Source organism: Octodon degus, unplaced genomic scaffold (genome assembly GCF_000260255.1).
Source record: "Octodon degus isolate 3935 unplaced genomic scaffold, OctDeg1.0 scaffold00042, whole genome shotgun sequence".
Taxonomy (NCBI): domain Eukaryota; kingdom Metazoa; phylum Chordata; class Mammalia; order Rodentia; family Octodontidae; genus Octodon; species Octodon degus.
Genome location: NW_004524618.1, coordinates 3,025,404 through 3,047,092, shown reverse-complemented (window position 1 = coordinate 3,047,092; position 21,689 = coordinate 3,025,404). Strand labels below are relative to the sequence as shown.

Sequence of the window (21,689 nt, the reverse complement as noted above, 5' to 3'; positions counted from 1 at the left end):
TTTTTCTTTTGCATCATTGTAACTTTCATCCGGGTTGGAGGTGTGTTTCTATGTCGTAACCAAGATACACACATTTTATAATTGAATCTTGAGATTTCGGTTTATTTTTTTTTTTTTTTTTTTTTTTTGTGGTAGCGGGGACCAAACTACAGGAACTTGCACTTGCCAGGCAGGCACTTGTGCCGCTCAGCTATATCCCCGACCAGGTTCTTTTTGTTTGTTCATTGGCTTTATTTATTTTTATTTTTTTCTCGCAAACAGTCGTACTGCATTGCCCAAGCGGATCTCCCGCTCAGCTGAAGGGATTCTCAAGCCTCAGTTTCTACAGTAGCTGGGACTGCACCCATGGGTCAATGGTTGCATCCAGCGGACTTAAAAATCTGAGGAGACAAAAATTTGTATTTTGAAACTATTTCCATTGCATTTGCAGCGCCTGATTAATCTCGCTGAGCTGACCCCATACATCTTATGTTCCATTTGCAAAGGTTATCTAATAGATGCAACAACCATTACTGAATGCCTTCATACCTGTAAGTAGATGGTTTATACTTCTGAATGAAATTTTCAATTTTTGAAATGTCTTTAAGGCACCCTAATTAACATTTTTTTCAACAGTTTGTAAAAGCTGCATTGTAAGACATTTTTACTACAGCAACAGATGTCCAAAATGCAACATAGTAGTACATCAGACACAGCCGCTATATAACATAAGGTAAGAAGAATACACAAGTAGCAATCATTTTAAGTATAGTTTTTCTGAAAACTTGTTGTTGTATTTGTATAGTTAGGAATAAATTCTTTTTTTTTTTTTTTTTTTTTTTTGGCGGAACCAGGGATTGAACTCAGACCCTTGTGCTTGCCAGGCAAGCGCTTATTCCACTGAGCCATCTCCCCAGCCCCAGGAATAAATTCTTGATGTCCTTCAAAGTTAGAAGAAAACTACAGTCTTCTTCTTTGTTTTTGTTTTTGTTTTTTGGTGGAACCAGGGATTGAACTCAGGCCCTTGTGCTTATTCTACTGAGCTATCTCCCTGGCCCCTACGTATTTTAAGAAATGCATGTAGAGCACTTGCTGTGTACCAGGCACTGTGGTATCTGGTGGAAATTTAAAAAGGAAGAAAAACCTCTTTTTGGGGGGATTTTAATCCTAGCACACATGTTCATTCACTTGTTTGGGCTTGCTATTTATAATATATAGTATTTGGAAGTTTTAGAAATTATATCTAAACCACTGGCTTCTTTAGTAAAGCCTGCCATGCATATATCATTGTGTATTGTTAAGTTTTCAGTTCATGCTCTTTCCTAAGAAAAATACTAAAAGTAGATTACTTTCATTCATTCAGCAAATTCTATAAAGTTTTTAATCACCTTTATAAAAGAGTGCCTTGGGCCAGGGAGACAGCTCAGTGGCATAAGTGCCTGACTGGCATGCGTGCACAAGGTCCTGAGTTTGATTCTCCAGTACTACAAAAAAAAAAAAAAAAAAAAGAGTGCCTTGTAGGGGTGATACACAAGTTAAAAATGGGGAGTGGGGATGTAGCTTAGTGATGGAGTACTTGCCTAACATGTGCAGGGCTCTAGTTTCCATCTCTGTTAATGGAATAAGATGAGTACATAAGGAACATTTAGTGAACTGTTCTTCAAGAATCTTTGGGTACTTGTGGTTGTGTATCTCAGGTATAACTGCTGAGTTATATCTCAGAGCTGTGAATGCTACCTAAAAGTAACAACTCTGAGAAAGGAGATATCCTCTCCCAAAGGAAAATATGTTAACTTATTCTGAGGTATTCTCCATCCTTTTCTTTTATTAGGTTGGATCGACAGTTACAAGACATAGTATACAAATTAGTGATTGATCTAGAGGAAAGTAAGTTTCTTTTATTACATAGTTGTAAATCCCAGCATCTCTGATACTGATAGTTACATTTTAAGTGTAATTTAGTCTATTTTATCATTTTTAGGAGAAAAAAAGCAAATGCATGATTTCTATAAAGAAAGAGGTCTGGAAGTACCTAAACCTGGTAAGTTTGGGTGTGTACTATAATGTACTTATAGATTAATACTAATAAAATTTATGTCCTGCGAAATTCCTTTTGGCAACAGCTATATGATCAAAGAGAAAAATATCTTGAAGGTAACATTGCAGTGTAACCCAGTTTGATTGTTTTTAAGAATTAAGGGATATTCACTACTATTATAGACTACTGGAGTATATTGGATTACTTTGCTGAATTCATGCACCTACAATATATGAATGCCAATGGAATACCTATCTCTGATAAAAGTAAACAAAAAGGGGAATATAAATGAAGGACCATTTTTGTAATGAAAAAAAATATATATATATATATCTGTATGTACAAAATAGCATAGATATGCAGCTACTTTCTCTTAGTTCAGTGAGAAGAAAGTTTTGAACTAGTGTTCAGACAAAATGTCATGTCTGCATTTTGTACTATAAATAACTACATTAAGATAATATGGCAGGCTGGGGAGATGGCTCAGTGGAATAAGTGCTTTCCTGGCAAGCGCAAGGGCCTGAGTTCAATCCCCGGTTCCGCAAAAAAAAAAAAAGATAATATGCAATGTATTAATTATTGTAACTGTCCCACTAACCTGTCTTGAAACTGTCTCATTGCTGCTGCTTTTTCAATAAAATTAACATTAAAAAAAAAAATTAGGGCCAGACAAATAGCTCAATGTATTAAAGCACCTGCATGCATGTGCAGGGGCTGGCGGTTCAATCCCCTGGGCCTGCTATGCCAGCCCCTCCGCCAGGCAATTGAGACTGGGCGGGGTGGTGCACGCCTATAACCCAGCACCTGGGAGGCAGTAAACAGGAGGATCACTACGAGTCTGATCTAGTAGTGAGACCCTGAACACCCTGTAGATCTTTCCCTAAAAATAAAAAAAAATAAAATAAATGAAAATTAAAAATTAAAATCACGTCTACAAAAAAAAAGAATTAAGGGGAATCTATAAGCTTAAGGGAAAAAAAAAAAAAAAAACCCTTAAGGGAGTTGACCTTTTGAGTTTGTTCTTAGCATTGCCACCTTACTGGATGACTTTTAGAAAATTATTTTAGTATTCTTTTGCTGATCCTTAAAATGCCAGTAATAATGACACTTCATAAAAATACTTTGAGCCAGGGATATAGCTTAGTGGCACAAGTACTTGCCTGGCAAGCGGAAGGTCCTGAGTTCAATTCCTGAACCAAAAAAATAAAAATAACAATACTTTAGTGCAAGTACTTAAAGCAGTGCCTGGCACATAGTAACTGCCCAGACGTTATTGTTCATGATGCTAGTAATGTCACAGCATACAAATCTGATAGATTTGGGTTTAAATCTTTATTCTCCCACTACATAGTAACCCTAGGCAAGTTATCTAATCTGCTGAACCTCAGTTTATTTTTTAAAAAAGTAGCAGTAATACATTTATTATAGGAATTTTTTTTTTATGAGCAGAATATATTTATTGAGAGAAAGCTGTCCAAGAGAGGGACAGGAGGGGGGCCCCAGCAGGTAGTTCCCCAGGAAGCTGTCTCTTCCAGGGACTTTTATAGTGTAAAACCATGTGAGGCTAAGGTAGAGAGAATGGGAACTCGCTTAGGTGGGCAGGAGGTGGGACAAAACTATGGTCAACCAATGGGATTACATATGGGACAGGGTCTTTTCCTGTGGGATAGGGTCTCTTTCTGTTGGGGGTTGTATTATAGGATTTTAGTAAGAAGCAGGCTAGGGAGATAGCTTGTCTGTCTAAGCACCTGCCTGACAAGTGCAGGGACTGGGGTTCAATCCCCAACACCACAAACGGCACCAGCCCTGCCCCCGCCCCCAGGCACACTGAGCCAGCCACCAAGGCTGGGTGTGGCAGCACACATCTGTAATCCCACAGCTGGGAGGCTGAGAGAAGAAGATCATTACAAGTCTGAGCTTCATAGCAAGACCATGTACCAAATAAATAAGCAAACACACATAAATGATTTTTAAAAAAAGAATTAAGTGAGCAGGGGCATGGTGGTACACGCCTGATATCCCAGCACTTGGGAGACTGAGCCAGGCTTATTATTCCAAGTTCAGAACCACTTTAAAGGGGCCAGGGAGATGGCTCAGTGTAATAAGCACTTCCCTGGCAAGTGCAAGGGCCTGAGTTCAATCCCCAGTTCCACCAAAAAAAAAAAAAAAAAAAACAAAACACTTTAAACTTCACAGTGAAATCCTGTCTCAAAACAAAAAGAATTAAATGATATGTATGGAGTGCTAAGCATGAGCCCTGAGATATAATTAGCAGTGTTTATAAAGCATTATCTATAAATATTCTTGGTGTTTTGATGAGCGCTCTAATAAACTGGTCTCACATGTCTGCCTTACATTGTTCAGTGGCCCCTGATCTTGTCACTAATGTCACTGCCTTTGAAAGATGAGCTGTTGTTATTAATGAAAGGGAGATTAAGTGCTGGTGAACTTTTCCTCTTATCTTTTTTATTTTTAAGATAGGATTTCACTGTGTGATTCAGGCTAGTGTTGAACTCACTCTGTAGCTCAGGGTAGCCTGGAACTCACAGCAATCTTCCTGCCTCAGCCTCCCAAGTGCTAGGATTACAGGCATGCGCCACCATGCTTAGTGTACTGCTGGTGAACTTTTGTTAACGTGTAAAACTTGTGTAATTATTTTTTCAAAAACCTCAGGTTATGAAATGTTTATCCTAAATCAACTTTTTTGTTTGCTCTAAAATAGCTATGCCCCAGACTGCCCCTTCAAGCAAAGGAAGAAGTAAGAAAGTTCTAGAATCAGTGTTTCGTATTCCACCTGAACTTGATATGTCTTTATTACTGGAATTCATTGGGTGAGTACCCTAAAAAAATCTACTTTTTACCTTGAACATAAATTTTTTCAATGTAGTTGAGGCTAATCTTGAATTCCATGTGTAGCCTGGCTGGCTTCAAACTTAAGGGGGTCCTCGTGTCCCAGCCTCCCAAGCGCTGAGAATATAGGCATGTGCCATCACACCTGGCCATAAAGATTTTTTTTGGTGCTGGGGAATCAGACTCGTGACCTTGCGCTTGCCAGGCAGGCACCCATAAGGAATTTTTTTTTTTTGCGGAACTGGGGATTGGACTCAGGCCCTGCGCTCGCCAGGGAAGCGCTTGTCCCACGGAGCCACCTCCCGGCCTTCATAAAGAATCTTTTAAGTCACAACAATTCTAAAGTTATCCTGAACTTAGTTAAAATCAATTTTTTCTCTGATATCCTTTTAAAAATTAATTATGGAATACTTATTATTTAGAAAAATGTGAAGAGCACAATAACTACTGGTATCTTTTTATCTGGATTAAGACATACATCATTACTAGTTAGGCATGGTGCCGTACACCTGTAAACCCAGCTACTTGGAAAATTGAGGCAATTCAGTAAGATCTTGTCTCAAAATAAAAGTGAAAAGGTCTATTTTCTGATTTTGACCCCCAGTACCATAGAAATGAAGAAAGGACGAGATGGAGGATTATTAAGGTAGCAGAAGTCTTTTATTACCTCTTTTGTTCATTCTCCTTAGAGGTTAATAACCACTCTTGTTTTTCCTTTTAAAAAATTATTGGTATGAAAAAAAATAAAATAAAAATAAAAAATTATTGGTATGTTTTAGATATGTAAGGATAATATTCATCATAGGGAATTCATACATGATCTTTCTTTTTTCCCACCCATCCCCCACTTCAGCCCCTCTTCCCCTCATTTGTAAAAGCTTTGTTTCCATTTTTTCCTTTTCTTTTTCTTGCCTCTTCTTTCCTTTTCCCCTTCTCCTTCCCTTGTTCCCCTTCTCAGTTAAATATTTTCTATTTCCCACACTAACCACTCTTTTTCTTTCTTTTCTTTTTTTTTGTACCAGGGATGAAACTTGGGGCCTTGCACTTGCCAGGCAGCCGCTTATTCCACTGGCCTATATCCCCAGCCTGATAACCATTCTGATAACCATTTTTTTTTAATTAAAAAAAGACTTTGAGGGCAAGAGGATGCAAATACAAAAATCAGAGCTCATGTAGCATTTAATGAACCTTCCACTCTCTGTCCAGTGACGGCTGGATATTACTTGTACGTTTTCTAAGGGTCCTGATCTGCTCATGACATCTTTATATAAGGGGCAACCGAGGGGCAGATTCCTTAAGTGGCCCTTTGGGAGAACTCTCTTCAGGGCAGGAATAAATGTTCACGTGGCCTACTTCTTTCCCTGCTGCTGCTTCATGTGTGCTGCAAAGTAACCTTATTGCATGCACTCAATGGCAGGCCTGCAGTTAGGGAAGAAGTTCTTGAAGCCCTCTTTGCCCCCCTCGGCTGGTCCAGGTACTTCACGATTTTGTCCATTTTCCAAAAACCCAGGGAACTCCTTTTCCATGAGTGCTCTCAGGTCCTCCTTTGTTAAGTAGCTTTTGTCCCCAGAAAATTTGTGAAACGTAAACATCATGGTTTCCATGGCGGGTTCCATGTGGGAAGGCATCTTGGTGAGGTCTGTTGAAACTTCAGTGTTGAGGCGCAGCAGACACAGGCGGGCAGGCTGATAAGCATTCTTAAAACTGGTATCTTTCAGGTGGGTGTGGTGGAGCACGCTATAATCCCAACACTTGGGGGACTGAGGCAGAGGGTCAACTCAAGTTCAGGGCCAGCCTAGACTACATAGTGGGCTCATAATGAACTATCTAGTGAGACTTTTCCTCAGAAAACAACTGAGTATGTCATAATTTATCTTGTTTTTGCACTGTATTAAACATTTTGGTTATTTCTAGGTTTTTGTTTTTTGTTTTGCTATTATAGTGTTGCTATTAACATTTTTGCATATTCTTGTGTGTATGTGACATTCTCTAAGGTTACAGATTTGTTGAGTTTTAGATCATACTCCTTTTCAACTTTATTTGATTTTGTAAAATTATTTTCCAAAGTTGTTAGATATCTAATTGAAGTAATCACTTCCTTGTAACACTGTAGTACATAGTACGTTCCTTTATAGTGCAACATTGTGAAGCAGACTGTCATGGTCGCGGTTGGCCTGTATCAAAATGTGATTTTAGATACTGTACTGTTAACTCACAGAATAAAATGCTTTTTTAGAAGAAATATCTGTATTTCCCATTTTGTATCAGTGATGACTATTATTTCTCTGTCACTTCTTAAAACTCCAGGCCACTTAGGTCATTTATTTAGTGTCTAGTTTGTATCTTGTCTTGTTTCTCGTCTGTATTCTCTATTTAGAATAGTAAGAACTGTAAGCGGCTGGAACCTTTCTAATGCCTCCACAAAAACCATATGATAGAGGTTGATGATAATGGAATAAAGCTCTTTTTGGAGGGATTAGAAGAGCTAACAGTTTGTTTGAGACGGGGTCTTGCCATGTCCCTCAGGTTGGCTGCCAACCCCCAGCGGTCCTCCTCTAGCCTCCTGAATGCTGGTGTTACAGGTGTGTGCCATCACAGCTGGAAACAACTGCAAAATCTAATCCAGCAGTTGCTGTTGTTAGAGTGTGTTCCCACCTCAGTGTCCTGAAAAGAAGTAGCTAAATGACTTTGTATATCCATGTGTGAATGTGTACTAATATAATAATGTATATACTGATGTGGAACAGTCCTCAAGGTGGATTAAATGGCAAGGCAAGGTGCAGAAGGCCAAGACACCCTGAATATGCACTGTTGAGGTGGCGGGAGATACACACAGCGCACTTGTGAGGGTGTGCTAGTGGCTGGCCGGCCCGGGCCTCGTGTGCTCTGCAGGCGCTACCGCTGAGCAGCACCCATAGGCTTTTAAAACTGTTTTTTTAATTTTTAAGATAGGATCTGGCTGTGTTGTCCAGGCTGGCCTCCAGCTTGTCGTGCTCTTGCCCCATCCTCCCTTTGAGTAGCTGGGGTTACAGCTACACGAGGCATGTGCCATGGCTCCTGGCTGGCTTAAGTTTTTTTTTTTTTTTAACGGAACCAGGGATTGAACTCAGGCCCTTGCGGTTGCCAGGGAAGCGCTTATTCCTCTGAGCCATCTCCCCGGCCCCATTTTTTTCCTTTTCGAGACAAGGTTGCACTGTGTAGTTCAGGCTGGCTTTGAACTCACTGTGTAGCCAAGGCTGACCTCAAACTCAAAGTGATCTTCCTGCCTCAGCTTCTCAAGTGCTGGGATCATCTGTGTGCACTGCCACACCTGGCATAACTTAAATTTTAATAGGAATAGTTAATTAAAGGCTAAACATTAAATTATAGGAGGCTGAGTCAAAACAGTCACAATTTCAAGCCTAGCTTGGGCACCTTACTGACTTAGCAAGATCTGACTTCAAAATATAAAAATTTTTAAAAGGACTACAGGATATAACTCAGTGAAAGGCTCTCAGCTGAATCCCTAGTACAAAAACAAAAAGATTAGATTAGATCGAAATAGAAATAGATTTTGGACGTAAACCTAGCACTTGGAAGGCTGAAATAGGAAGAGAGATCACCTCAAATTCAAGACCAGCCTGAACTATGTAATGAGGCCCTATCTCAAAAATAAATAAATACAATAAAATAAATTATTTTAAGTAAAAGAAAAAAGCAGGGGGGACTTGAGACCTTTAGACAGGGGCATTGCAAGTTTGAAGCCCTGGCCAATGTAACAAAACCCTGTTTCAAAATAAAAATAAGTGAGTAAATAGAAAGGTCTGTGGATATAATTCCTTGGTAGAGTGCCCCTTAGTCAATCCCCAGTACTGCAGAAGAAAAAAAAAATGTATTTTGGAGAAATCAGGAGGAATTTAGAATTTTTGTTGTTATGTTTTGTTATTGAAGCAGAGTCTCACTTTGTAGCACAAACTGACTTTGAATTCAGGAGCCTCCTGCATCAGCCTCCTGAATGATAGGATTACAGATGTGCACCACCACATCTGGCTGAAATCAGTTTTGGGTACCCTTTTTAGAAAGTATACCATGAAAGTCGTGCTACTAGGATAACCTGTAGGCAGATTTTTCATAACAGAGAAATGGCAGGTGAGTTTTAGCTTAATGCGTACATGTGGGCAGATGTGATCTAACTGGTGATCCTGTTTGAATTGGAAGAGGTAGGTTCAGCTTGTGCACAGTAATTTTTCAACTGGTAGAATATAAAACTTGATTTTTCCCCCAAATTGATTATACATGTTTTGTGACCTTATGATAATCTGTTACCATTTTTGCTCTTAAATTTTTAAGTATAAAGTAGATTACATAAACAAATAATCTAAGCTGGGGAGATAGCTCAGTGGCATAAGCACCTGCCTTGGCGAGCGCAGCATCCTGAGTTCAACCCCCAATAAGAAAACAAAGCAAAAGAAACAGTCTAAGCTGGTGGCATATACCTGTGATTCCAGCAGTTTGGAAGTTTGAGGCAGGCGGATCACAAGTTCAAGTCCAGCCTGGGCAGGCTAGTAATTTAGGGAGACTCTGTCTCAAAATCAAAAGTCAAAAGGAAAAGTACAGTATAGCATATACATTTGATTTTATCCCAGAAACCAAGGAATAATAAGGTACTACTACTACTACTACTACTAATAATAATAATAAGGTAATAATAATAATAGCATAAAGAAGAGCTTGGTTGGTGGCCTGGCCTTAGCTCAGTTGTTTAAGTGGCTGCTTCCACAAAGCTGGCAGCCTCAGGTTGCTGCAGTTCGATCCCCACAACACTCCAGCCAGCCAAACCACCCCTGAGGGCATTCGGAGCAAAAAAAAAAAGAAGAGCTTGGTTTGTTTTTGTTTTGGTTTGTAGTTTTGAGTCATAGTCTCATTATGTAGCCCAACTTGGTCTCAAACTTGAGGCAATCCTGCCTCAGCTTCCCAGAGTGCTGGAATTACAGGTATGTGCTACCACACCAGCTAAATTTTTGAGGAGTCATTCAAGATATGTAACTTTTGGGATATAATTTTTATAATCTGTCATCAGTTCTGTTCTGTCTCTCGCTCTCTCTCGCTTTCTCTTTCTTTCTCTGCCTGTCTTTCTCCCCTTTTCCCTTGTACTAGGGATTGAACTCAGGGCCTTTGCACCGAGCTATATCCCTAACCCATTTTTTTTTTTTTTTAAATTTAATTTTATTTATTTATTTATTTTTGTGTGTGGCCAGCTCAGCCCACCAGGGGGCGGGGCTGGCTGGCATGTGGTGCTGGGGATTGAACCGCGGTCCCTGTGCTTTGCTAAGCTTGTTCTAAGTAGGTGCTTTAGACCACTGAGCCATCTCACCAGCCCCTCCCTAACCCATTTTATGTGTTTATTTTTGAGACGGGTTTCATTAAGTCCCTACATTTCCCAGGCCAGGCTCAAATTTGTGATCTTTGTGCCTCAGTCTCAGAGAGAGCTGGGATTATAGGCAAGTACTATTATGGTCAGCAATTCCGTATTTTGAAGGGTTTTTTTTTGTTGTTGTTGTTTTTGTTTTTTGGGTGTTTTGTTTTGTTTTGTTTTGTTTTTTTTGACTACTCTAAAAGCAACTCAGGATTGTTGTAAATCAATATTCAAAATAGTTGTATATGTCTAAGTTATCATCAGTACATGAATGTTGAAGTAAGACAGGGTCATTCCAAAATAAAAGTGTAATAGTCCGGGTTGCTGTTGTGTGCAATGCCTGTGAACCCGAAGCATAATGTGAGAGAAACTTGATGCATTGCATGCTCTGCAGCGTGTGTAGTTGGACACACCGCAGCGTTGGGTAACGAGGAAAGGAATTGTGCCATCGTGTACGCCACCTCTGGCGTATTGTCATCATCTCTTAAATACCTGTTTATCTATTTTGGGAATCAAACTCGTGATCTCATGCTTGCAGGCAGGCGCTGTGCCGCTGAGCTATATCTCTGGCCCTATTTATTTATTTTTGTTTTGTTTCTACACTTAATCTTAGCCAAAAGGCTGAGAAGCGCTTTTTGTTTTGTTTGTAAGTACCATTTTAACAGAATAGTAAACAAAGATAAAATCAGAATAATGAACTTGAGGATAGGTCATATGTGGCAGTGGAAAAGCAATGATAAATTCCTATAGTTTCAAATATTAATAGAACATGATCACACGTGAAAGATTGGTCTAATTCACAGGAGTACTAATTGACAAAGCAAGGACTAGCAGGTAGTAGCTGTAGGAATGAATGTGTCTGATTTTATTTGAGTGCTTTCTAACAAAGTGGCCCGCAAATGGAATGGACTGGCTTGTCAGCTAAGAAGCTTTCTCTGAGGATATTCAGGCAGACATAGGTACCCGTGTACCACACACTTTTTGGTTTGTGGGTTTGTTTGCTTGAGAATAGAACCCAGTGTCTTGTGTGTTTTTAGGCGAGTACTCTACCATTGAGCTATGTGCTTAGCCTACTTATTTGTGTGGTTGAGATTGAGCCTAGGGCTTTACACATGCCAACCATGCGCTTTACCACTGAACTACCACCAAAGTAAATGTTTTATTTTTAACTATAAAATAATGTAATTTTAGATGTATATAGATGGCATTTTTTTAGGAGTTGGATTAAGGCAGGGTCACACTATAGTTAATTTGGCATTGAACTCACTGTGTATCCCTAAACTGGCTTCACACTCAGCTATTCTGCTGCCTCAGCCTCCTGAGTGCTGGGATTATTGGCATGCACCACCACGCACCTGACTAGTGTTGATATGTATAATATATATCTGTAGATTTATATATGTATAGTTTTATATCCTATGCTATATAATTGTTTTTAACAATTTTGAGGTATGAATCAATATACTATATTATAATGTATTACATATAATACATTAATCTATAATATAGTGTGTATGGATAATGGTGGTGGGGTGGTGGGAGTTACACCCACAGCCTCACACGTGCTAGACAAGTGTTCTACCACTGAGCTTGTAAGCCCAGCCCATTTATATATTTTATTTTTATTATAAAGAATAATCAGGGGGCCGGGGAGATGGCTCAGTAGAATAAGTGCTTCCCTGGCAAGCGCAAGGGCCCGAGTTCAATCCCTGGTTCCACACACACACACACACACACACACACACAAAAGAATAATCAGAACCAGGCATGTTGGCATGCACCTGTAAACCCAGCACTCTTAAGAAGTTGAGATAGGAGTCTTGAAATTCTAGCCCATCTTGGGCAATGTAGCAACTTAAGAGACTGTCTCAAAATTTAAAAAAAAGGGGGGGGGGCTTAGGAGACAGCTCAGTGAAGGTCGTGGGTTCAGTTCCTGGTAGCTAATTAATTAATTAATTCTGGCCAGGTGCACAAGGTGGCACAGGCCTGTAATCCCAGCTACTCAGGAGACACTCTCAAAATAAAGTTAAAGAGGGGCCGGGGAGATGGCTCAGTGGAATAAGCGCTTCCCTAGCAAGCGCAAGGGTCTGAGTTCAATCCCTGGTTCCGCAAAAAAAAATAAATAAATAAAAAATAAAGTTAAAGAGAACGGGAGATGTGGCCAGCCATAAAGCTCTTGCCTAGCATGGTCAAGACCCAGGGTGGGGTCCCCCCTTCAAAACAAACTGAAGCTGATGTAGTTGTAATCGTGCCTCTTACTCATCACATAATGAGGAAGAAGGAAACATAGAACTGTGCCTGCTGGTGCATATCTAATCCTGAATGTTTGGGGAGCTGAAGTGGAAGATCGAAAATTGAGGCTGCCTGGGCGACACAGCAAGGCAGTATCTTTAAAAAAGCAGCTAGAAGTAGCAGCCGCAGAAGAACACATGAGCTTTAATACTAGGCACAGCTCAGTTTAAATCCAAGCTTGATAAAGCTTGGTGATTCACTAGCTCTGGTTGTCTTGCACATATAAATACCTGATAGCACATAATAGGTGTTCAGCCACTGTCGGTGCCCCTTATCTCTCTCTCATGATGTAAGATGAATTGATTTATTCAAGAATCTCTTTGTGCTTCCAGGTGAAAGGCAAATGTGAGTAAAATCATGCCCAGGTTGGTATGCAGCACATGAAACAACAGAAACAATAGCTTCAGGGAAATCTTAGCTAAGTGTGCTAGCTCGTACACAGCTGTATGCCTAGATACTGGGGAGGCTCAGGCAGGAGGATCATTCATTTTAAAACTCACTGGACAATATACTGAGATCTCAAGAAAAAAAGGTCATGTGATGCTGTATGCCTGTGGTCCCAATACTCAGGAAGTAAAATAAAAATTTTGGTGTATTTTTCCATAAAGAAAAAGAATATACTTTTAACTTCTGAAGTATGTATGAGCTAGTATACTGGATAAAAACTGCCTTCTCTTACCACTAGGTGGCGGAAATGACAATTATCGTAGTTGATTTTATAAAGATTTAGGTGACTGTATTTTAAAATAAAAATGTTTTAAAGTATTTTTATTTATTTATTGTATTATGATTAAACATATAATGTGTTAAATGTTGATTAACTTTGCTCTCATTTTTCAGTGCTAATGAAGGTACAGGACATTTTAAGGTACTTTGCTTTTATTTTTTACTTTATAAGAGGATCTTGTAGCATAATACAAATTTGATTTGATTCTGAGTTATAATAAAATGAAAGTTGTCTTCAATTAAGTGTAAAGAATATTTTACAAATAAATTATTTAACTATGAAGTACTTCAAACAATGATCTGTTATAATAGGGTTTTTTTGGTGGAACCAGGGATTGAACTCAGGCCCTTGCTCTTGCCAGGCAAGCACTTATTCTACTGAACTATCTCCCAGGCCCCATATAATAGTTTTTAAGAAGAATTATTAAATAGGTATTTTTGATTCAGAACAATAGTTTAAGGAAAAATTGAATAATAAGTTTTAAAACTCTAAAACCAAGGGCCGGCCAAATAGCTCAGCAAATTAAAGTGCCTGTAAGCAGGCGCAGGGCCTGGGGCTTTGATCACCCACGCCTGCCACGCAGGCCCCACTCTCCATGAGACTGGGCATCGTGGCACATGCCTGTAACCCCCACAGTTGGGAGGCTATAAGCAGCAGAATTACAAGGAGTCTGATCTAGTAGTGAGACCCTAAACACCCTGTAGACCCTTCGCTAAAATGCAAAAACAAAAAAACCTAAAACCAAATGCTATCCAATTTGTAGATTAAAAAAATGCAAACCTTTGCTTTGCATAGTTGGCATTTAAAGCTAAATGTGAGCTTAAAATTTTATTTACATGTAACATTTTGGCTCAAGTTAGTCTCCAATTTGCTAGTCATTTTTAGATTTTAGAGGTAAGAAGCTGAGAGTTACTGTAAGCGCTTCAGAATTCCAGATGCTGTTGTCTAGTGTTGCCATAATAGTGTGAGTCACCCAGGAAAAGAAAACTGCCAGGGAAGTGGGCTTCGTGGTGCTGGCTGTACCCAGCACTTGGGAGGCTGAGCTGTTAGCTCGTTCCAGGCCAGCCTGGGCTGTGTACTGAATTCAAGGCCAGCCTACTGTAGCCAAGACCCTGTCTCAAAAAAATGAAACTTCTTTAAAAGGGTAAAGTATGCCTTCTAGGTAACTTTGATCTGTCTTTCTAAAAGTGTATGCTAAAATTCAGGTGAGTTATTCCTTTTCAGTATCCGGGTTTTTGTGAATGTACTAGGTTAGAGACATGAGTTAAAGTACAGGAAAAGGCAACTACATCTTTGGATATGAAGTGTATTATAGATGTCTTACAGAGATCGGTGAGGTGCAGGGAATACAGCACTAAATCCTAACTTTTGCTGGGGGAGATGAAGTAGAGAGTGAATGTTAACTTAGTAGATTTCTTTTTAGAGTTATGAAGACATCCTGAAATTAGAAATGATGGCCGTACAACTTTGTAAATATACTAAAATCCATTAAATACACACTTTTTTGTATACTTCTTAAGGCGTAAATTTAATAGCATATGAACCACATCTCAATAAAGCTTTTTTTATTTTTATTTTTTAATGAGACAAACTCACTCACTGTGTAGTCCAGGCTGGCCTTAAGTTCACAGTGATCCTTCTGCCCCAAACTTCCAAGTGCTGGGATTGTGGGGTACACTACCTCTCAGTCTCAAACTTTTTTTAAAAAATTAAATCTAATAGAAATCTTGTTCTTCTCTTTGATCTGTCTGGCTTTCTAATAGGAATTTTGAATAGAACCATTGTTTATAATTTACTGAAATGTTGTGCGAATATTAAAGTGTTTCTGGCTGGTCGTGGTAGCACACGCATATAATCCCAGCCCACAGAAAGCTGCGTCAGGAGGACCACTGAGAGGTTTAAAACTGCACGGTAAGACACTGTCTCAAAAACAGCAACAACAAAAATGATGTTTAGGGCCGCACTGATAGCTCAGTGGACTAAATAAAGTGCCTGCTTAGGTAGAGTGCAGCGGCCAGGGGTTCAATCCCTGGCATGCTGTGCTGGCCCTGCCCCTGGGGCACGCTGAGATGGGGATTGAGACTGGGCTTGGTGGCTCGTGCCTGTAATACCAGCACTTGGGAGACTGAAAATAGGAGAATCATTACAAATCTGATCTACATAGTGAGACCCTGTAGACCCGGCACTAAATACAGAAAAAAAAAAAAAAGAAAAAGATGTTTAGGTGGGCACAATAACACACACCTGTACTCCAAGCACTTGCACTCTAGGAGGGTAAAGTAGGAGAACTGAGTCTGAACTATATAGTTTCTCAGCAAACCAACCAAACAACTAACTAAATAAATAGAATGTTAGAACAAAAAATTAAAATATGGATTTCCATAGGCAATTGTATTATATTAATGTTAAATTTCCTGAATACTTGTGCAGATTTCCTGATAATTGTATAATAGTTATGCAAGAGAAACAAATCCACTGATTTTCAGAAGACAGTTGCTAATATGTTTAAGGTAAAACATTTCAGTGTCTGCAGATAACTCATATTGTCCAAAATAAAAAGCACACATGTGCACATGGTTACAAAGGATGTAAAGCAAATCTGATAATATATCAAAAGTTGGTAAACTAAATGAAGGATATCAGGAGCACTTATATTATATAAATTATTCTTACAACTTTGTAGTAAGTTTGTGTTTCTCAAAGGTTAAAGCTGGGGAATGAAAAAGATTAACTTTATTTATTTTGTGGAACCAGAGTTTGACCTCAGGCCCTTGCGCTTGCCAGGCTAGTGCTTATTCTACTGAGCCATTTCCCCAGCCCCCCAACCATTTTTTATTATCAAAAAATCTAGGGCCAGCCAAATAGCTCAGCAGATTAAAGCACATGCAAGCAGGCACAGGGGCCAGGGGTTCAATCCCAAGCCTGCTGTACTGGCCCCACCCCCTGAGGAGCACTGACAAAGCAGTTAAAACTGGGCATGGTGGCACACACCTGTAATCTCAGCTCTTGGGAGGCTGTAAACGGGTAGATCACTATGAGTCCTATCTAGTAGTGAGACCCTGAACACGCTGTAGACCTTTTCCTAAAATTAAAAAAAAAAAAAAAATCTAGGGTTGGCTGGGGCCCAAGAGATAGCTCAGAGGCATAAGCACCTACCTGGCAAGCACAAGGACCCGAGTTCAATCCCCAGCCTCACATGCCATATGGTCTCGGCCCCACATACCCTGACACCCCCCTTGCAGCCATGGAACCAGGTGTGGTGGCACATTCTTGTAATCCTAGTACTTGGGGGGTTGAGCCAGGAGGATCTTAGTGAGTTTGAGACCAGCCTGGAGGCTACAAAAGTGAGCACAAGGCCAGCCCAAACTGTATAGTGAGACCCTGTCTCAAACAAACAATAAAACAAAAATCTAGAGTGGAGCACACTGGTATATATTTGTTATCTTAGCTAGTTGGGAGGCTGAGGCAGGAGGATTGCTTGAACTAGGAGTTCAGGACCAGCTTGGGCAATATAATGCAACCCTATCTCAAAATCTAGTTAGTGTTAAATACTTTTCTCAATTATAGTATGGTTTTTTTAAAAGAACACTTTTAATTCAAGATCTCAACAGGAAATAGATTTTGGGGGGATGTGGATGAGAAATTGAACCTGAGGATGTTACACTTGCTAGGTAGGCTCTTGTCCTGCTGCTCTATTATCCCCAGGATCTGGACAAAGTTTATGAAGTGTCTCATTTTTCCCCTTAGGATTTGTTGTTGCTAAAGCTGAGTCACTTGTTCTGTAGTTTCTGATGTTGAGTTTTCATGTTATGCCTCATATACTTTAACATATTCTTCTGTCTTTCTCATAAACCAGTAGTTAAGTGTGCGTATTGACTAGAGGCGCTTGCATTGGAGGGAGAAGAACCGTGTCCTGGGTGTGTCTCCATCCATCTTGAACAGCATGGACTCTGGGGTCTGCAGTGGTGGCAGCTGTCCCTGCTCGCTCTGCAAGTGCCCTGGTGTTCTAGGAGTTGAAACTGATGCTGCCTCTCTGGTCTTTTATTAGTTGGAATAGTCCTATGAGTTGGAGAAACTTTCTTTTGTCTGTTTGGTTGTTCATTGGTAGAGTTCACATAAGAAGAGGCAGGCAAAACGCTTGATTCTCGTTTTCCAGAGTCAAAAGGAATTACTTTACTGGCGTACTCCAGTCATGGCCAATTTTTTTGTTATGTTTACTTTATTATAAACTGGAGAATTTAAACATAACTGGTGTAACCCGTTTCAGTTACTACTCCTTTCTGTTGTGTATGGCAGGAAAGAGTGCTGTACTTAATTTCAGATACATTGGAATCTGGAATTTTCTCTTGTTTATTTGCCAACAGTAGGAAGCTATTAGGTACAGTGTGTAGTGGGGGCAAATTGTCTTCTGAAAAAGCTTCATGTGAATTAGACAAAGTCCTTTTTAACTCATGGCATGCGATACAAGATCTTTGGTTAATCGTTAGTTCCCAAATTTGAGTATTAGTATCCTTTTTTTTTCCCCTAGTACCAGCAATTGAACACAGGACCTTGCACTTGTCAGGCAAGTGGTATTCTACTGAGCTATCTCCCTGGCCCTAGATCAATTTTTATCTTTCAAATATTAGCTAGTTTCATAATTCTAGGAATTATAATATTGAATAATTTTAGTTTAGTTTAAAGCTGCAAAAGGTAATGCAGCTCAGTGGGAAGGTACTGGACTTAATCCTCAGTACCTCACATAGGGATGTGTGCACGTGTATACACACATGGAGAACTTCGGCATTTTTTTTGTCCAGATGATACCAGTGTCCCATGGTAACAACTGGCTTTTCTATAGAAGATAAAATCCTTCACATAAAGAGCAAAATGCTATAAGACATCTTAAAGACAACTGAGGGCCGACCAGATAGCTCAGCGGACTAAAGCACCTGCTTAGGCAGAGCACCTCAGCCAGGATTCAATCCCTGGCATGCCATGCTGGCCCTGCCCCCGGGGCGTGCTGAGACAGTGCTTGAGACTAGGCGTGGTGGCACGTGCGTGTAATCCCAGCGCTTGGGAGACTGAAAAGGAGGATCATTAGGAGTCCAATCTACATAGTGAGACCCCGTAGACCCTGTACCAAACACAAAATAAATTTAAAAAAATAAAGACAGCTGGCTCACAATACAGCAGTAATAAGTCATCAGCGCTTGCAGCGTGCCAGATAGTTAATTACATACATTAGCTTGTGCTCTCTAACTATGGGATACTTTTTTTCCCTGCTGTATAAATGGAGACACAAATAAAGGTTCGAGAACTTGTGCAAAGACCTGCACCTAGGGAATGGCAAAAGCAGGGTTTGAACCTGGAAAGTCTATCTCTGGAGCTCCTGCATTCGGGCCTCCGTTGTCTGTCAGGCTGTGGTTGCAGCGAGAGGGTCATCTGTCTGATTTACCGTTAGTTGTAGTCAGGAAGGGACTTCACCTAACTTGAGATAAGATTATTATGTGTTGGGGCCGGGGAGATAGCTCAGTAGAATAAGCACTTGCCTGGCATGTGCAGTCCTGAGTTCAATCCCTGGTACCACACACACAAAAAAAAGATTATTGTGTGAGCCAGTGGGTCTCTCACCTGCTTTGGTGCTCTAGTAGTCACTTCAGGCTGCTGCTCTGCTCGCTCTAGAAAAACACTTAGGCTGTTCCCTAAATTTACGCTAGTTGGTAATAGCCTTCATTTTCCCGATGAGAAAGAGGCTGGTTATGCATTAATTTCTACTTTAAAACTTATATTCCCTGTACTGCCACCTTTTATACTTCAAATTATTGTATCACACTGTAGCCACCCATGTCTAGATGTAATCCTTTTATTTAAAAGAAAGACCTTGGGGCTGGAGAGATGGCTCAGTGGTCTAAAGCACCTACTTGGAACAAGCTTGGCAAAGCACAGGGACCGCGGTTCGATCCTCCAGCACCACATGCCAGCCAGCCGCGCCCCCTGGTGGGCTGAGCTGGCCACACACACACACACACACACACACACACAATAAATAAATGTTAAAAAAATAAATAAATAAAAGAAAGACCTTTATTATGGTTTTGTTTTGTTTTGAGATGGGATCTTGCTCTATTGTACAGGATGGTCTTGAACTCTGTTCCTGGGTTCCAGTGGCCCTCCTGCCTTAGACTGTAACCTACCTGAGACCACAGGTACACTACTGTGTCCAGCTTATTGTGGAAATGAATGAATTAATTAAATTTGAAGAAGGCCAGTGAGATAGTTCAGCAGACTGAAGCGCCTGCTTAGGCAAGCTTAGGGAAGTGCAGGGCCCTCGCTTTGATCCCAGGCACCACATGCCCCACCAGCCCTGCCCCCAGGGTGAGCTGAGCCAGCCAGAGTCTAGGCGTAGTGGTGCACACCTGTAATCCCAGCACTGGGGAGGCTAAAAGCAGGAGGATCACCACAAGTCCGAGCTGTGTAGTGAGAGCCTAAAACAACCAAATGCATTAGGATTCTTTTTTGGGGGAGGGAGGGGGGCTGGTGCAGCATATGGTGCTTAGTATCGAACCAGGATCCCCTGAGCCTGACTGAATTTGCCCAAGCAGATGCTTTAAACAACTGAGCTAACTCACAAGCTCCCTAAATACATTAAGGGGAAAAAAAAAAAATGAAGAGTAGGAAACTTTATTGGAGAATAAGAATAGCTCCTGAGAGACAGGAAAGTCCTGAATGGATTGCCCTTATTATAGAAATTTAAAAGCTCACAGAAAAGTATAATAGTATAATGGGGGCTGGGGAGATAGCTCAGTGGTCCTAAGTGTCTGCCTGGCAAGCTCTAGGACTTGGGTTTGATCCCCTGTACCACACGCCATGCCAGCCACTGAAACCAGGCATGGTGGCACACACCTGTAATCCCAGTCCCAGTCCTGGGGAGGCTGAGACAGGAGAAACATTATGAGTCTGACCTATGTAGTGAGACCCGGTACCAAATAATAAATAAATATTAAAAGAAAATAGAAAGGTAGAGGGGACAGAAAACAGAACTTTTTAAAAATTTTTGAAAAAATAAAGATGAGAGAAATGTAAGATAAAGGATTCTACTAAAAAATAAAAATAAATTAGTAGAATTAGATAAAAGTAACAGAAAATAAGGAAAAAGAGGAAAAAAACCCAAACCACAAAGAATCAATGAAAAGAGTCCAGAAAGATTCTTCTGTTTTTGAATGAGTGGCTGCGTTCGAGGATCTGCGGTCTTGGCACCTAGTAGAGATAGCGAGTCACTGTTAAGATGTATTTTGTTTCTGTACTCACATACTTGTGTGTGAGCACTGAGCCCGGCCTGCCTTTCCCACTGAGCATGGTCTGTTGGTGGTGGTGGTCATCACCAGGCAGCTCCCACCGCTGTGTCCCTCTGTGCCCCCCCAGGCATGATTTCTGTCTGCCCGCCTTCATACCCAGTGGGTTTGTAAGGTACCTCTCTGCTCCAGAGCCACCCGTCCCATCTGTCCTAAACAGTAGCAGCTGCCCAAGTCAGATTATATCCTTGCTCCAGGTGGTAGACAGGGAAGAACAGTGACACTCCTGAGTTCTGTGCTGATATGGGGGGAGGGGTGCCGAGCAGTTTGCTGGACTTGGTGCCAGCACTTCAGATGGCTCTCTGAAAGCCACATGTGCCTTGCCTGGCGTCAGAGTGGGGCCCCAAGACCTTCCAACCTGAGCTGCTTTAGGGCATTTGTGTCCAGCCTGTGCCCTCTCCATAGCTGTCTCCTGTGGGCAGGTGACAACAGAAACTCTGGAGTATTGTGGTTCAGTCTTAGCATTACTCTCTTCCCAAAATGGGTCCCGATTAAACCCTCTAAGATACAGTGGGCACTGCCCTTGATTAACCCAGACTTGGTAGTAGTTTTTCTCTCAAGAGCCTTCGGCACACTTGCAATCCCAGTTTTCCAAGGCTAGCACAGGAGGAGTGTGCTGTGAGTTTGGAGCAGCAGCATGAGACCCTTCTCAAGCCAGTACAGAAGTGTGGAGTCCTGGGGATGTAGTTCAGTGTTAGAGTGCGTACTTGGCATGCAGGAGGCTCTGCATTGCATTCCAGCACAAGAAGAAAGCAAGGCCTATTGGATCGCCTTTGCGATAAAGTTTGTTTTAAGGATTATACATACTATGATATACATACATATAATCTGAAAATACTTTATTCATTTTTATAGCCTTTGGAAAAGAAGTTTGTCCGAGTTTCAGGAGAACCAACTATTGGGCATGTAGAAAAATTCCTCAGAAGAAAAATGGGTCTTGATCCAGCTTGTCAGGTACAGTACATGTATGTAAAAGGACAGGTAGTGAGATTACTTTTAGCATATTGAAGAAAGAACTGTCTTAGGATTTCATGCGGTGCCTTTTGTTTTATGATTGTATAGACAGTGTAAATG

General features: G+C 40.7%; 1 protein-coding gene and 1 pseudogene across 1 annotated transcript in view; one reads left to right on the top strand and one right to left on the bottom strand.

Moving 5' to 3' along the window:
* Nucleotides 1-50: 50 nt before the first annotated feature.
* Nucleotides 51-21,689, top strand: part of Pcgf6 (polycomb group ring finger 6) — a 35,243-nt gene continuing 13,604 nt past the window's right edge. The window contains exons 1-9 of the mRNA XM_023715493.1: nucleotides 51-55; nucleotides 170-206; nucleotides 431-530; nucleotides 616-712; nucleotides 1,811-1,866; nucleotides 1,961-2,020; nucleotides 4,740-4,848; nucleotides 13,395-13,422; nucleotides 21,471-21,569. Coding sequence (XP_023571261.1) covers nucleotides 51-55; nucleotides 170-206; nucleotides 431-530; nucleotides 616-712; nucleotides 1,811-1,866; nucleotides 1,961-2,020; nucleotides 4,740-4,848; nucleotides 13,395-13,422; nucleotides 21,471-21,569 — 591 coding nt within the window. The remainder of the gene's footprint in view (nucleotides 56-169; nucleotides 207-430; nucleotides 531-615; nucleotides 713-1,810; nucleotides 1,867-1,960; nucleotides 2,021-4,739; nucleotides 4,849-13,394; nucleotides 13,423-21,470; nucleotides 21,570-21,689) is intronic.
* LOC101569843 lies at nucleotides 6,097-6,495 on the bottom strand (annotated as a pseudogene).